The sequence below is a fragment of the Panthera tigris genome, chromosome F2, assembly GCF_018350195.1.
Source record: "Panthera tigris isolate Pti1 chromosome F2, P.tigris_Pti1_mat1.1, whole genome shotgun sequence".
Lineage (NCBI taxonomy): Eukaryota > Metazoa > Chordata > Mammalia > Carnivora > Felidae > Panthera > Panthera tigris.
The window spans coordinates 45,867,347-45,881,787 of record NC_056676.1 but is presented as its reverse complement, the minus strand read 5'-3'; the positions used below and the strand labels follow the sequence as shown (position 1 = coordinate 45,881,787).

At 37.1% G+C, this 14,441-nt stretch overlaps 1 protein-coding gene across 2 annotated transcripts in view; it reads left to right on the top strand.

The window, feature by feature from the left end:
* Positions 1-10,248, top strand: part of RNF19A (ring finger protein 19A, RBR E3 ubiquitin protein ligase) — a 58,703-nt gene extending 48,455 nt beyond the window's left edge. For both annotated transcript variants that reach the window (XM_042972723.1, XM_042972724.1), the window contains exons 6-10: positions 1,682-1,796; positions 2,325-2,486; positions 4,931-5,144; positions 6,835-6,978; positions 8,077-10,248. In XM_042972723.1, the coding sequence (XP_042828657.1) occupies positions 1,682-1,796; positions 2,325-2,486; positions 4,931-5,144; positions 6,835-6,978; positions 8,077-8,767 (1,326 nt within the window). In that variant the 3' untranslated portion in view covers positions 8,768-10,248. The remainder of the gene's footprint in view (positions 1-1,681; positions 1,797-2,324; positions 2,487-4,930; positions 5,145-6,834; positions 6,979-8,076) is intronic.
* The last annotated feature ends 4,193 nt before the right edge of the window (positions 10,249-14,441 follow it).

The window sequence follows — 14,441 nt, the reverse complement described above, 5'->3', positions numbered from 1 at the left end:
AGTTGGGAGAGGAGCAAGAATTAGCTGCAGTACTGAAGGATAATGAAAGATACCGTGGGAGGGGCTGCCATCGCTACCTGCAGGGACTGTTGAGGCAATTATAGAGGCCCATTCCGTAGGAACATATAGTCAATGCTGGGAAACGAGATTCTGACTAGGAAATAGGAATATTTCTTGTCCCACTCATGCTTCTCCCACCTCCCCACCCCAGCTTTCTCACTGTTTAATATATTTCACAAGACTCATTGTACTTTATAGCCTTCAAAATAACCATATAATAATAATAGATTATTTTATTAAACCTCACTTGTAATATTGTTCATAAGTCAAGTATCTTATGTTAGAGACTACTTGCACACTTTTGAAGGCTGTTGTGAATCTCTATTGAAACAGGAGAAATGTACTTATTAGCTTTAGCCCTTGCAAATCACGAGACCAAGGATACTGAGCTGTTTTTTGTTTTGTTTTTTAATGTTTATTCGTTTTTGAGAGAGACACACAGACAGCATGAGCAGGGGAGTGGCAGAGAGAGGGAGACAGAATCGGAAGCAGGCTCCAGGCTCTGAGCTGTAAGCTCAGAACCCCACATGGGGCTTGAACTCACAAACTGTGAGATATGACCTGGGCTGAGGTCAGACACTTAACCAACTGAGCCACTCACGCGTCCCAGATACTGAGCTGTTTCTTGAAGTTCATATATCTCCCAAGCCACTTTCAATGTGATATTAAATTCTGTTTATTACTACTTATATTGTATACAAAGATGCTAAGTAGATCTAACTTCTGTCCCCTGGCAGCAGCATTCTCTTTTTTCCCTCTTTCACCTTTTTACTTTGAGCTATAAATGGGACCCCAGGATTCTGAGTCATTTGATAATATTTTTCTTTATAAAAAGGAATCTAAGTGACTTATTTAGTGGTGTTTGCTTATTAGTACTGCTTGTTAAAGGTTAATTTTTTTTAAAAATGGGGCAGGGGGAGCTGCCTGGCTGGCTCAGTCAGTTAAGCGTCTGACATCGGCTCAGGTCATGATCTCACGGTTCATGGGTTTGAGCCCCGCATCGGGCTATGTGCTGACACCTCAGAGCCTGGAGCCTGCTTTGGATTCTGTGTCTGTCTCTGTGTCCCTCCTCGGCTCACGTTCTCTCTCTCTCTCTCTCTCTCTCTCTCTCTCTCTCTCTCTCTCTCTGTCTCTCTCAAAATAAATAAACATTTAAAAAAAAAAAGTTGTAGAAATCTCCCCTAGAAGCCAACTTTTACCATTTAGGGATGTTTATTTAGAAACCTGTGAAATGCTAAATTTCTTAGGAGTAATCCTATTAGTAAATACCCAATTCATAACTGTGTTGAGAATAATATTCTTAATTTCTTCTTTGCTCAAAACATGATTTTAACTATTCTTGAATAAGATTATACATTTACTCAAGACTATTTAAAAGTAAACACAAAGTAAAATCTATTAAATCACTGTCTTTTTGAAGCAAATTATTAATAAGGAGTAAACTGTCTAAGAATGTGGTTTAAGAACATTAAAACATTTGTCTTCAATTAGGACACTTAAGTGAATGAAGTTATAAAAGAAATCACTTTAAATTACTATCAAATGTATGTCTAGACTTTCATTTAAATTAAATATATAATGTGTTTTTAAATCTTCACCTCGTTTTTATTTTTAATTCAAGATTCACAACCGATACGAAGGCAAGGACGTTTCAAAGCACAAACGGAATTTGGCCATAACAGGTGGTGTAACATTGTCTGTAATAGTATCTCCAGTTGTAGCTGCAGTAACTGTAGGTAAGAAAATGCTTACAAATACAATAATCTCAAGTTTTAAGTTTTGTGGAAGGATTGAAAGCATTGTATTTTTTTTAAATATAATTTACTGTCAAATTGGTTTCCATACAACACCCAGTGCTCATCCCAACGATAATTACTTTTGTATTTAAGGACAATTTAAACTGAGCCTACAGAAAACCTCTCATTGAGTAATTGTATTGGTTAAAAGTATTATAGACTCAAGAGCCTAGCATTAGGATAATTGGTAAATTCTTAGTGGCTTATTCCCTCCCTCACCCCATACAGTTTGAAGACTTGGCACTTAAAAAGGTTGACATCTTTTTTCACCTCATGAGTGTCACCTGAAAGATTCGGAGCTTTGAATTTGTTTGTTCCCCTTATCAGCTGGGTAAATCCACTTTGGGCAAGAGTTGGAGAGCAACAGCACTTTTCTCCTGTATATTTTCTCTTGAAAAGGCTTTCTAAAAAGTCATGTTTCTATGATTTATTTTTTGCCTTCTAATGACTAATTTAATTCCTCTTTAGGTATTGGTGTTCCTATTATGTTAGCCTATGTCTATGGTGTTGTTCCAATTTCTCTCTGTCGAAGCGGAGGTTGTGGAGTCTCAGCAGGCAATGGAAAAGGAGTCAGGATTGAATTTGATGATGAAAATGATATAAATGTTGGTGGAACTAATACAGCTGTAGGTAAGTCCTTTAAGCAAAGGAAGAAAATGTACTTATTAATAGTTTATGTTAGGGGATAGATAACATGCAAATTAGAATTTCCATTGCCTTCTTTTCCAGAGGCCTAATAGCATTCATCCAGAAGTATATCATTGAAATACTGCCTAGGAAAGGTGAATGGATGAAAACAGGTGGGAGGGTTCTGGGTACCTAACCTACACTGGAAATGTAACGTCTTAGAAGTTCTAGACTTCAGTCTTCAATTTTGCTTAAAATATTACAAGTCAGTAAGGATAGGATATGAAGAGAAAGGTAGTTCATAAAAGAAGAAATGCAGATGGCCAGTGAATAGAGAATATCTTCAACCTACTGTTATTCAAAGAAATATGAATTAACTAGAGAATGAAAAGGCCCTCATAGACTACCAGTAGGAGTAAAACCTTAAAAAATGTGCATGTTCTATATTCCAGCAATTCTTCTTATAGAAATTTGTCTTCAGGAAATAATTAGGCAGAAGTACAAAGATAATATGCACTTTCTTCCCTCCCATTCTGTCTTGAACTCACTCCAAATGTATTTGGAGCCTTCCACTCTAGGGTTTTATCTCTACCACTCCACTAAAGCAGAGTCATGAGTGACCTCCATGTTACCAGATATAATGGTCACCTTTTGGGTTTTCTCTTAATATACCAGTACACCTGACATGGTAGACCATGCCCTCCTTCTTGAAATATTTTCTTCACTTGTCTTCCGGGAAACCTATTCTCATCTCATCATGTCTCCTGGCTACTTCTTGTCAGTCTTCATCTACGCCCGCTGCATGTATAATCTCCTCTATTAAATAATATGTAGACTGACGACTCATAAATTTGTGTCTAGGCTGGAACTCTCCTTTGAACTTCACATTTGTACATCTAACTCTCCTCTTTAATCTACACTTGAATATCTAACAAGAATTTCAAGGTTAACTTGTCTGCAACCAAACTCTTCACTCTAAGATGTGTTCTCTCAGTCATCATCCTCACCTCATTAAGTAGCCTCTCCATTCTTGCTGTTGCTTGGGCCAAAAACCTTCACTTACAGTGACTCCTCCTTTTCCCTTCTTACCCTACATCAGAGCCATCAGCAGATTCTGGTGCTTCCTTCAATATTTAGCTATAATCCAACCATTTCTTACCCTCACCACCACTATTCCATTAGTCCAAGCTACTATCCTCTTCTTGGTCTATTGTAATAGCTTCTTTAGCTCATCCATCATCTTATCTTCCACTCACTATTCCACAGCGTAGCCATAGTGATAACTTGTGAAACATAAATCAGATCATGTCTTTCTTTTGCTCAGAACTCTGCTAGTGCTTCCAACTGTGCTGGAGGAAAAATCCACAATCCCTACCGTGGCCTGTACAGCTCCACCCCACATGATCTGTCCTAGGCTGCATCTCTGAACTTCTTCCTTTCACTCTCCTATCTTATACCATCCCTCCTTCGTGTTTTTGAGGATGCCAAGTACACCTTTACTTGTAGACTTTTAAACTTGCAGTTCTCTCTGCCTGGAATAGTTTTCTCCCCTGGTATCAGATCTTATAATAGCTTACAGACAGTTGGATCTGTAGGACATATCTAGAAATCAGCTTCTGGCGCATTTTCTTGACCTGGAGAATAATAAGTGGTTTAAATGGAACCTTGTTGGAAACTCACATATTTGCCTCCAAAGTCAGCTAACTTTTTCAACCGTCACATTTTTTACAGAATTCCTAAATCATCTGGATTTTCTAAAAAGTGCTGACCACTTTTTTGGGAAGGGGTGGGATTTTAAGCCAATTTTGCCTTAAAGGGAAAAATTTGATTCCTTAAAAGCACTTATCACAATTTGTAATAACTTTTTTGTTTACTTGGTTTCTTAAGGATGAGGGCTATATATGTCTTCTTTGTTACTGTATTTTTAGCACCCAGAACATAGTAGGTACTTGCTTTCACCATATTTATTTGTTTCCATTAGCATACAAAAATCCTAGTGTTTTTAATCCTAAAAAAAAAAAAAAAAGGAGAAAACCAGTTTCTCCTCTCCCATTTCTTCTCATTCCTCATTTCTTTTTTTTTTCTTTCTTGAGTATAGTTGACACACAGTAATACACTAATTTCAAGTGTGCAACATGGTGATTCAACAAGTTTCTGCATTATACTATGCTCACCACAAGTGTAGCGACCGTCTGTTCCCATACAGTTCTATTATGGCAAAAAGTGGTGACAGTTTAATACTGAGAGTTAGTCCTTAATCTGTTTTCAAACTCTGAGATACTTCTCTTTCCCTTTACCCCATAGTTACTTGTTCCTGACTCCAGATGTCTTTTCTGTTCCTGTGTATGTTTTATAATAAAACGTCCTATCTGAAATCATAGAGGAATTTAAGAAGAGGAAAACTAATAATCACACTTATTTAATTTCTTTGAAATATTTGCATTTAGACACAACTTCAGTAGCAGAAGCAAGACACAACCCTAGCATAGGGGAGGGAAGTGTTGGTGGTCTGACTGGCAGTTTGAGCGCGAGTGGAAGCCACATGGATCGCATAGGAGCCATTCGAGACAACTTGAGTGAAACGGCCAGTACCATGGCTCTGGCTGGAGCCAGTATAACAGGGAGTCTGTCAGGAAGTGCCATGGTAAACTGTTTTAACAGGTAAGAGAAATGTGCTTTGTTTTCTGTTTGCCTTCTGTTAACTACAAATTATTCATTAAATAAGAATTTTGAATGATTATGTCATTATGTAATCATTGTGATGATTACATATAACCGGGCTGTGTCAGAGTTGAAAATGGTAATATTAAAAATGAATCTAAGTGGTGAACAGGAGGTTTTTGCTTGTTTGAATTTTCTGTCATAATAGTATATACCCATGGTATGGTAAAAGCCAAGTCTATGGCATAGCATTCTGCCAGTTTTTTCACTGCACTTGTCACATCTGATGTTATGAATCAGTGCTAGAGCTGCTTTGGTAGGCACAGTAAAGGAAATACTTAAGCCTGGACCTTACCTCTCAAGACAGCAGCAGCTGGATGTTAGAAAAAGAGACATTGGGTTAAGGCCTAGGGGAGCAGGAGGAATCAGGATATGTGGGAGTGTGTAAAATGAGGCCAGGGTAGTCTAGTCCACCTGAATCCTTTTGTATATTTATGTTTATTTCATTCTCACCAAGTCTTTTACCAACAGCCCTACAGATAAGTAGGAGAAATGTAAAGCATTTTTATCTTCCTTTGTTTCTTTTCTAATTCAGTATTCTTTACTTCTGTTTATTAGCTTTTTTAATGTAAGAAAGTATACATGAATTAAAAGATAAATTGGTCATATTTATCTTATTTTTAGGTAGCTTGCTTTTGAACACAATTCTTAAGTTATATTATTATTATGTCATTTTTAAAGAATCAGATATTTTATAGGATCTTTTTAAAAAATGTTTTTAAAGCTTATTTATTTATTTTGTGTGCAAGAGAGTGAAAACTAGCAGGGGAGGGGCAGAGAGAGAAGGGCACAGAGGATCCAAAGTGGGCTCCATGCTGACAGCAGAGAGCTTGATGTGGGGCCCAAACTCATGAACCATGAGATGATGACCTGAGCTGAAGTCGGGTGCTTAACCAACTGAGCCACCCAGGTGCCCCAGGATCTTTTTTTTTTTAGTTTATTTATTTTGAGAGAGAGCTAGCAAGTGGGGGAGGGGCAGAGAGGGAGGGAGAGAGAATCCCCAGCAGGCTCTGCACCATTAACGTAGAGCTCGATGCGGGGCTCGAGCTCGTGAACTGTGGGATCATGACCTGAGCCAGAATCAAGAGTCAGATAGTTAACTGAGCCACCCAGGCACCCCAAAAGTCAAATTGGTTGTATTTATCTTAATTTTTAGGTAGGTTGCTTTTAAATACAAACTCTTAAGTTATAGTGGTGTTTATTATTATGTCTTTTTTAAAGAATCAGGTCAAATTTATAGGATCATTTTTAATATATAGATGCTCATGATTTTTTGATTCACTGTTCTGTCAAGTAGAATGGTTTTTAGTGTATTCAGATTTTGTTTCACACTCAAACATGGCCAGCATATTTAATTAAAATCCTTTATGTCCTTTTTGTGTTATTCTGTTAGTATCTTACTTGGCAGACAGCTAATTTTTCCTATTTTATTTGGATGGCTGGTACTGTTCCGTGTGCTGCAGTAGAATTTAAATAATCAAATAAAAGGAGGCTAAAAAAATGCTGGTAGTTGTTTCTAAAATAGTTTCTTAATTCCTAGGGATTCTTAATGGAATTATTTGAAGATATGTATTATAGTAGTCTGATATTATATGTAATTTCAGTTTTTATCTCCTCCCTGCTTTTTAAGGTTGGAAGTACAAGCAGATGTACAGAAAGAACGGTACAGTCTAAGTGGAGAATCTGGCACAGTCAGCTTGGGAACAGTTAGTGATAATGCCAGCACCAAAGCAATGGCAGGATCTATTCTGAATTCCTACATCCCGTTGGACAAGTAAGGAAAGAACTGTTATAAAGTTAAAGATTTTTTTTCTTTAATTTGTTAATGTTTATTCTTGAGAGAGACAGAGCACAAGTGGGGGAGGGGCAGAGAAAGAGGGAGACCTAGAATCCAAAGCAGGCTCCAGGCTCTGAGCTGTCAGCACAAAGCCTGATACGGGGCTCGAACCCATGACCTGATCATGAAATCATGACCTGAGCCGAAGTCAGACGCTCAACTGACTGAGCCACCCAGGTGCCCCAAAAGTTAAAGTATTTTTTAAATTAATTTTAAAAGAATTATTCCTATCATTAGGCAAAACTATCATAAATAATGGTTACCAACTATTGGGTTCTCTGGGAAAAGCAAATGAAGAGATGTCCAGAGTAGGCAAATCCATAGAGACAGAAAGTATATTAAGTGTTGTCGGGGTGGGAAGACAGGCAGTGGAAGTGGATACAGAGTTGCTTGTGGGAATGATGAAAGTGTTGTGAAGTTAGGTGGTGGTGTGGTGGTTGCACAACTCTGTGAATACACTAGAGAACATTGAATTGTGTGCTTTAAACAAGGGAATTTTGTGTTATGTAAATTACATCTCAATGAAGCTATTCTGAAAAAAAATGGAGAAGGTAACAGTACCTGGAACAGCATAAGCAATAAATGTAGCTATTTCTGGTTGTTTTTTTGATTAAAGCATTATTGTAAATATAGTCCTATTATTTCAAGTATTTTTTTTTATTTTTTTTAATGTTTTTTTAATTTAGTTTTGAGAGAGAGACAGAGCATGAACGGGGGAGGATCAGAGAGAGAGGGAGACACAGAATCTGAAACAGGCTCCAGGCTCTGAGCTGTCAGCACAGAGCCCGACACGGGGCTTGACGTCACAGACCATGAGATCATGACCTGAGCCGAAGTCGGATGCCTAACCGACTGAGCCACCCAGGAGCCCCTCAAGTAATTTTTTAACAGAACTTGTCCTACATCAATTTGTTCTGACAGCTTTTATGTAGTCTTTGAATTTTTCACACAGAATCCCTCCCCCTTTGCTGCTAACCTGAATAAAAATAAAAGGAAGTTAGAAATTTGTTTATATTTGTTACTCTTATGTTCCAGAGAAGGCAACAGTCTGGAGGTGCAAGTAGATATTGAATCAAAGCCATCTAAATTCAGGCACAACAGCGGAAGTAGTAGCGTGGAGGATGGCAGCGCCGCTCGGAGTCATCCTGGTGGTTCATCCAGTGGTTTGCCTGAAGGTAAATCCGGTGCCACCAAGTGGTCCAAAGAAGCAACAGCAGGAAAGAAAGCAAAAAGTGGTAAATTGAGGAAAAAGAGTGCCATGAAGATAAATGAGACCAGAGAGGACATGGATGCACAGTTGTTAGAACAGCAAAGCACGAACTCAAGTGAATTTGAGGCTCCATCCCTGAGTGACAGTATGCCATCTGTAGCGGATTCGCACTCTAGTCATTTTTCTGAATTTAGTTGTTCTGACCTAGAAAGCATGAAAACTTCTTGTAGTCATGGTTCCAATGATTATCATGCCCGCTTTGCTACTGTTAACATTCTTCCTGAGGTAGAAAATGACCGTCTGGAAAATTCTCCACATCAGTGTAGCATCTCTGTGCTTACCAAAACTGCTTCGTGTTCAGAAGTTCCACAGTTGAATCATATTGCTGAAGAACATGGTAACAATGGAATAAAACCCAATGTTGATTTATATTTTGGTGATGCACTAAAAGAAACAAATAATAACCACTCACATCAGACAATGGAATTAAAAGTTGCAATTCAGACTGAAATTTAGGCCTATAAATGCTGCAAATTAATTACCACTGAACAACCTTGTTTGGAGCTGGTTGAACTACATGTGACTACTTTAAGTTTCAAGTTACCAGCAAATGCCAGGTTGCATAATCTAATGCAGATACATTTTCTGTGTTCAGCAAAGCATTGTGTTTCATGTGGCTCTTAATTACCAAACTATGAAATGAAGGCTTTAAAAAGTGCATTATTGTAAGGACAATAATTCTTAAGAGAAGTACGTTTTGTGTGTTCACCACAAAACAATGCTTGAAGCACATACTGTGTATTTAGATAGAAATTTGGCTTAATTTATAATCAGTATAAAGTACTAATGCAAGTAGAAACATTCTTATGAAGAAAACTTGAGGCTTAGGGATAAGTGGTTAGTGACATTTTATTGAAACCACTAAAGGATACTGTTTAAAGAACTTTGCAGGTTACTCTCAGTATATGATCCTCTTTGTAACATTTCTGTTCATAACTGGGTATAAATTTCATTTTTTTTCTTCATATGCAATGTGGATATATAAAGCTTAATGCAGCCCATTTGCTACCATTTGGATACTTAGACACTTTGAGCAAGATTGTGGCAGTTTTTGCACAACTTTGAAATAGAAATACCTGGTACTCTCTCTATATCTTGCATCTTGCTGTTGCCATCTTAGAAGCAAAGTGTAAAAGTAGGTAATTCAGTATACTGACAGCACCAAATAAGGTCTATAAAACTACAAAATACAATTCCATTAGTTTATAAGTATTACAAAAAAGTCACCTTCTACCAAGGGGATATTTGCACCCCATTGATTCTTGGTGCCTTTGGAATAGACTGGATTTTAAGGGCCTAGTTGTTTGAAGATTTTGCTATATTGTTTTCCATAGTGTCCTCTCTAGCCACTTTGGATTATGTAGACAAATACAAGATAGATAAACATGATTAATAATAACAACGCTGAAAAAGTATTAGCCTACCAAAGACACACTCAGGCTTCAGTGATTACATAACCTCAGTTTTTAACACATGCGTATCTTCTCTGATCATGAGCTCAAAGCACGGTGCAGAGTTTGTACCAAGTACTGAGGAGGGGATCCGTGTATGGCTGGCTTTACTTTCTTTTGCTTTTGTTTATGGAGGGTGGTCAGCTGACATAAACAGAAGTTGGCCAAAATACTGCCTATACTGTTATATAAAACAGGTTAACCTCAATGATAGCAGTTGAAATGTTCCATCTTAAGTGTTTCTGTTAAGTATTACCATTATGGTGCTACTGAGCGTTTTCTTTTGATAAAAAGAAAAATGCCCTGGGCTGCAGTCTTCTTCCATCACTTGTTCTCACCAGGTCCATTAATATGCTTATAACACTAGTGCCAGTTATTTTATTTGATAATGCTTATTATGGTATTTGTATATTTGTTTGCATTCCAATTTTGTTCAACAGTGAGTGTGTAAACTGCATACATTAAATAAATGTAAATACTAATGTATTGCTGCCTTATGGTTCGTTTGCAAGTGTTTTTATAAGAACAAGAATACTTATTTGCTATATGGCAGGTATTTATAGATCTTGCAAGCTATTGAGATGATTCTGTATCCTAGTCTCAGCCCAAAAGGAAGCATCTGCTGAAATTCTCAACAAACAATGTTAGAAACTGTCCTTTCTTCATGTCTGATACTTGCCTTTCCTCTAGAAAGAAGCTGCTTTATTCATCAACATATTTTATTTTTTAAAGTGAATTGGGATCTATCATTAAATGTGAAAAGATACGTATTATAAATCCTCATCTTAACAGAAAAGTAAAAAGATCTTAAAAGACTATTCTAAGATTTTCTCTGGCCACATAAGACCATGAAACTAGAGCCATTTAAATTTAAGCTAGTAATTGTAATCAAATGCTTTCCATCCTCGTAGCCTCTAAAAAATGCATTGGTAATTGTTTAAATTTCCTGTTACATAGTTAATAATGAAACTAATATGTATGCATATGTTGCCCACCTTCTTGACATTTCTGTAAAAGACCGAAGATTAAATGGAAAGTGAAACGCGTTTTGGAGGAATACGGCAAAAGTGGTGCCACAGAGGAGGTCAGTGCATTCAGTGTACCTCACTCCACTTCTGGTTGTGCCCTCAACAAGTACTGCCCCAGTCTCACTTGAAAAAAATGGTCTAAACCTTTCCACTGGTTTCAGAAGTTCCTTCATCTCCCACGGATCCTTCACACTTGGATTAATTTAGGACCAAGCCAAATTCCCCTAGAGCTCAACTCTGAGAACACGAGAATACTCCAGGGTTCAAGCAGGCCTTAACTCACCAAAATCTTTGTAAGACCATTTGTAGTTTGCTTTTTTTAAGGCCTACAGGGGAAAAGTCACAGAGTAGTGAGAGAGAAGAATACAAAGATTATAATGGCATTACTCTACTGTTGGTTATGTAGACCACCAGTTTAATGGGATTCTCTTAAATATACAAATTCCCAGCCTCAGAGCACTGAATCTGCTTTTATGGTAAATTTACACAGTCCATCACTATTATTTTCACTGCAAATTGAGTTAATTTGTAAATATGTAAGACTTTCCACAGCATATTGTCTAGTTAAATGTAAACTTTGACCACCAAAGGGTAAAATATATGTTGAAAACCATCATAGCTATTAATTCCTACATGAGCAAAATACCTAACCTCCTGTTCTCTGATTATTTTGCCTTTATAGCCAGAGTCATTAGGATTCTCAGGGCTACGTTTTATATGGTTCCTTTTAATAGGCTTGTTTTATTTATTTCCCTTATTGAAGCATGAGTTATCATTGCTAAAAGCCAATGTTTACATACTGGTGGGTTTTGAATGCTCAGAATAGTATTGTAAACTTGGGGAGAGTTACAGTGTTTTGGTAACCATCATTTAATAGATGAATAGTGAAAGGGAGTTTGCAGGTTTTAAATTTAGTTCAAATTTAATCATTGTATTTCATATGCTAGTCAGAATTTTTGGGATTCCTGCCAATTTATTCAACTAAATAACAAAGTAGACTGGAGATACAGCATTGTATCAGACACCGTGGCTTCAATGGCCTTATACTATAGTTGGGGGAGAGAGACATGAAAAACATACACATAGCTTAAAATGGTGTCAGATGATGGGTGTTATGAAAAACATGAAGTGTGGAATAAAGGGGCTAGAGGTATTGGGTAGTGCTGTTTTATACAGAGCATTTCTGCTTAGACAACATTAGTGTAAAGATCTAAAAGATCCAAACCAAATGGATGAGCATTGCAGAAAGAGATCTTCTCCCAGGTGAGTTAATGGACTATTTAGACATCAGTCTTGGTATTTGACATCTAGTAAGACAAATCTGCCACCTTGTTTTTCTTGGAGAGTGTGTTGACTATTCTTGACACTTTACATTTCCATAACCACTTTAGAGTAACGTTGAATTCCGCCAGTTTTAGTTGGGGTTACATTGGGTCTATAATTATCCCTGTAGAGGTCTTTTGTGTGTTCTGTTAAATTTTATTCCTGGGGAACTTTATATTTTCTTCAATGCCATTTTCTGTTTGTTACTGATAGTAAATATAAATACAGCTGATTTTTGTGTAATTTCATATCTAGGGAATATAGCTTTTAATTCCAGTAGTTAAGCTTCTTTGACATTTCTGTGTACACAGTCGTCATGTGTGAATAATTTATTTTTTTATCTAACATTTTTACAGTGCTCTGAATTGTCCAACACTTTCTACATACTTTTAAAATATTAACTTATTTATTCTTCAGACAACTCTCTGAAGGAGGTATTTATTGTCCCCGTTTTATAGATGAGGAAACAGAGGCACAGAGTTAAGTATTTTGTCCAGGGTGACATGGCTGGTAAGTGGCAAAGCCAGGATTCAAACGGTTTTGTTTCTTCCCCTTTGATCTTTCTATCATGTATTTCGTTTTCTGGCTCATTTGCACTGGCTAGGACTTCAAGTGTAAGGTGCTGAATAACAACCATTAAGTATGATATTTGTGTGGATAAATTTGTAGATGCCCTTTATCAAATTTATTAAGTTGTCTTTTAGTTTACCAAGAGTTTTTACCTTGAGAAATATGTTGAATTTTATTGACTGCTATTGGAAGGGACATCTGTCATGTAATTGTGATTTATTCCTTTAAGGGTTAATATGGTTATGGTTAATATGGTTAAAATATGAACTTGATTTTTCAAATTTTATACAAACCTTCTGGGATAAACTTCAGTAGCAGAGTGCATAGGATTGGAATTATATCTTTTTTGAATGTTTGGTAAAAATTGTTGTTAAGGCTATCTGGGCATTGTGAATTATTTTTTAATATTATAGAAAATGAGATTTTCAGCTTGAGAAGCAGTTCATCTTTATCGATATAATATGAGCAGTAAGGAGTGGCAGGCTTTCTTCTGTAAGAGTTTACTAATCCTAGAATCTGTGAATTTTTCTGGCTCTATGGTAATAACAGTTTTGCTTTTATTGTTTTTCTTTCCAGCCTTTTGCCTACTAATTGGAACACCTATTTCAACTACCTTTTATCCAGCATGGAGGAGGTAAAACTTAGATGCTTCATAGCACAGGTATACCAAGTGCCTCCAAATTCTGAATTCAGAATACTGGGACAAGAGAAATCTTAGAAAGAAAGAAACCATAGGCTCTTGAGGATAAGGACCATGTCTTCTTTTTCCTATAAGTTATGTACTAATAAGTACTTTATATTTGAAGAGGAGATTGAGGATAAGCTTGCTATGATGGGACAGAATAACTGAGCGGCGGCAATGAGAATGTTTGTGGGCTTAGGCCTCAGAGTTGGTGACCAGTCTCTTCATTACATTGTTAGAACAAGTTTTTGGAAACAAAGACAGTGACTGAAAAAGCAGCCACTTTTAATAAGGTTTCATATCACGTACGTTCATAAATGTAGGTGTATGACAGCCACTATGATGAAATTTGGAAGTTTTGCGTTCGTGAGCAAACAGCCAAGAAAGAATTCTTGAGACATTTTTGGTGCAAAAAGGTGATTTTATTTTAGCACAGGGACAGGACCCGTGGGGAGAAGGAGCTGCACTAGGGTTGTGAGGAGTGACTGATTATATATTTTTAAGTTTGTGGAGGGAATGGGGATAGAGATAAAGTTTCTAAGATACTTTGAAACAGGGTTTCAGGACCTTGAGGGGCAGCTGCTGTTAAGGTCAATTTTAGTTTTTAATAAAACATGAAGGCAGCCGTGATTTCTTTGAGGAAGGCACACCCTGCATGTTTCTGGTGTCTGTCTGTGGGCTGCAAGCTGCAAGGAGATTTGCAGCTCTCCTGCCTTTGTTTCCCTCATCAACTGGAACAGCATTTTTCAGGGTTGGTTTAGCCAAGGCATTTTAATTTTGCTTTTGGGGGCTTTTTGTTGTATGTTCATTTATTATAGGAAATATGATACTTTAGCTGGATAAAGAAATTTGTTGATTTAGAGAGGTAATGTGCAAACTGATGTTTCAGAGAATGCACAGAAAAGAATTTACTTTCCCTTTCAGCCCTTTTTTCCCTTCTTCCCCTTTTTTCTTTGCTCCACCTTTTCTCAGCCCCTCCTTTCTACATTACCTTCCCCCATAACCCCTGCAAAGGAGCAAGTATGTATGATAGCATAGTTTTCTCCATGCTACATGGTCATGCACAATGCATATAT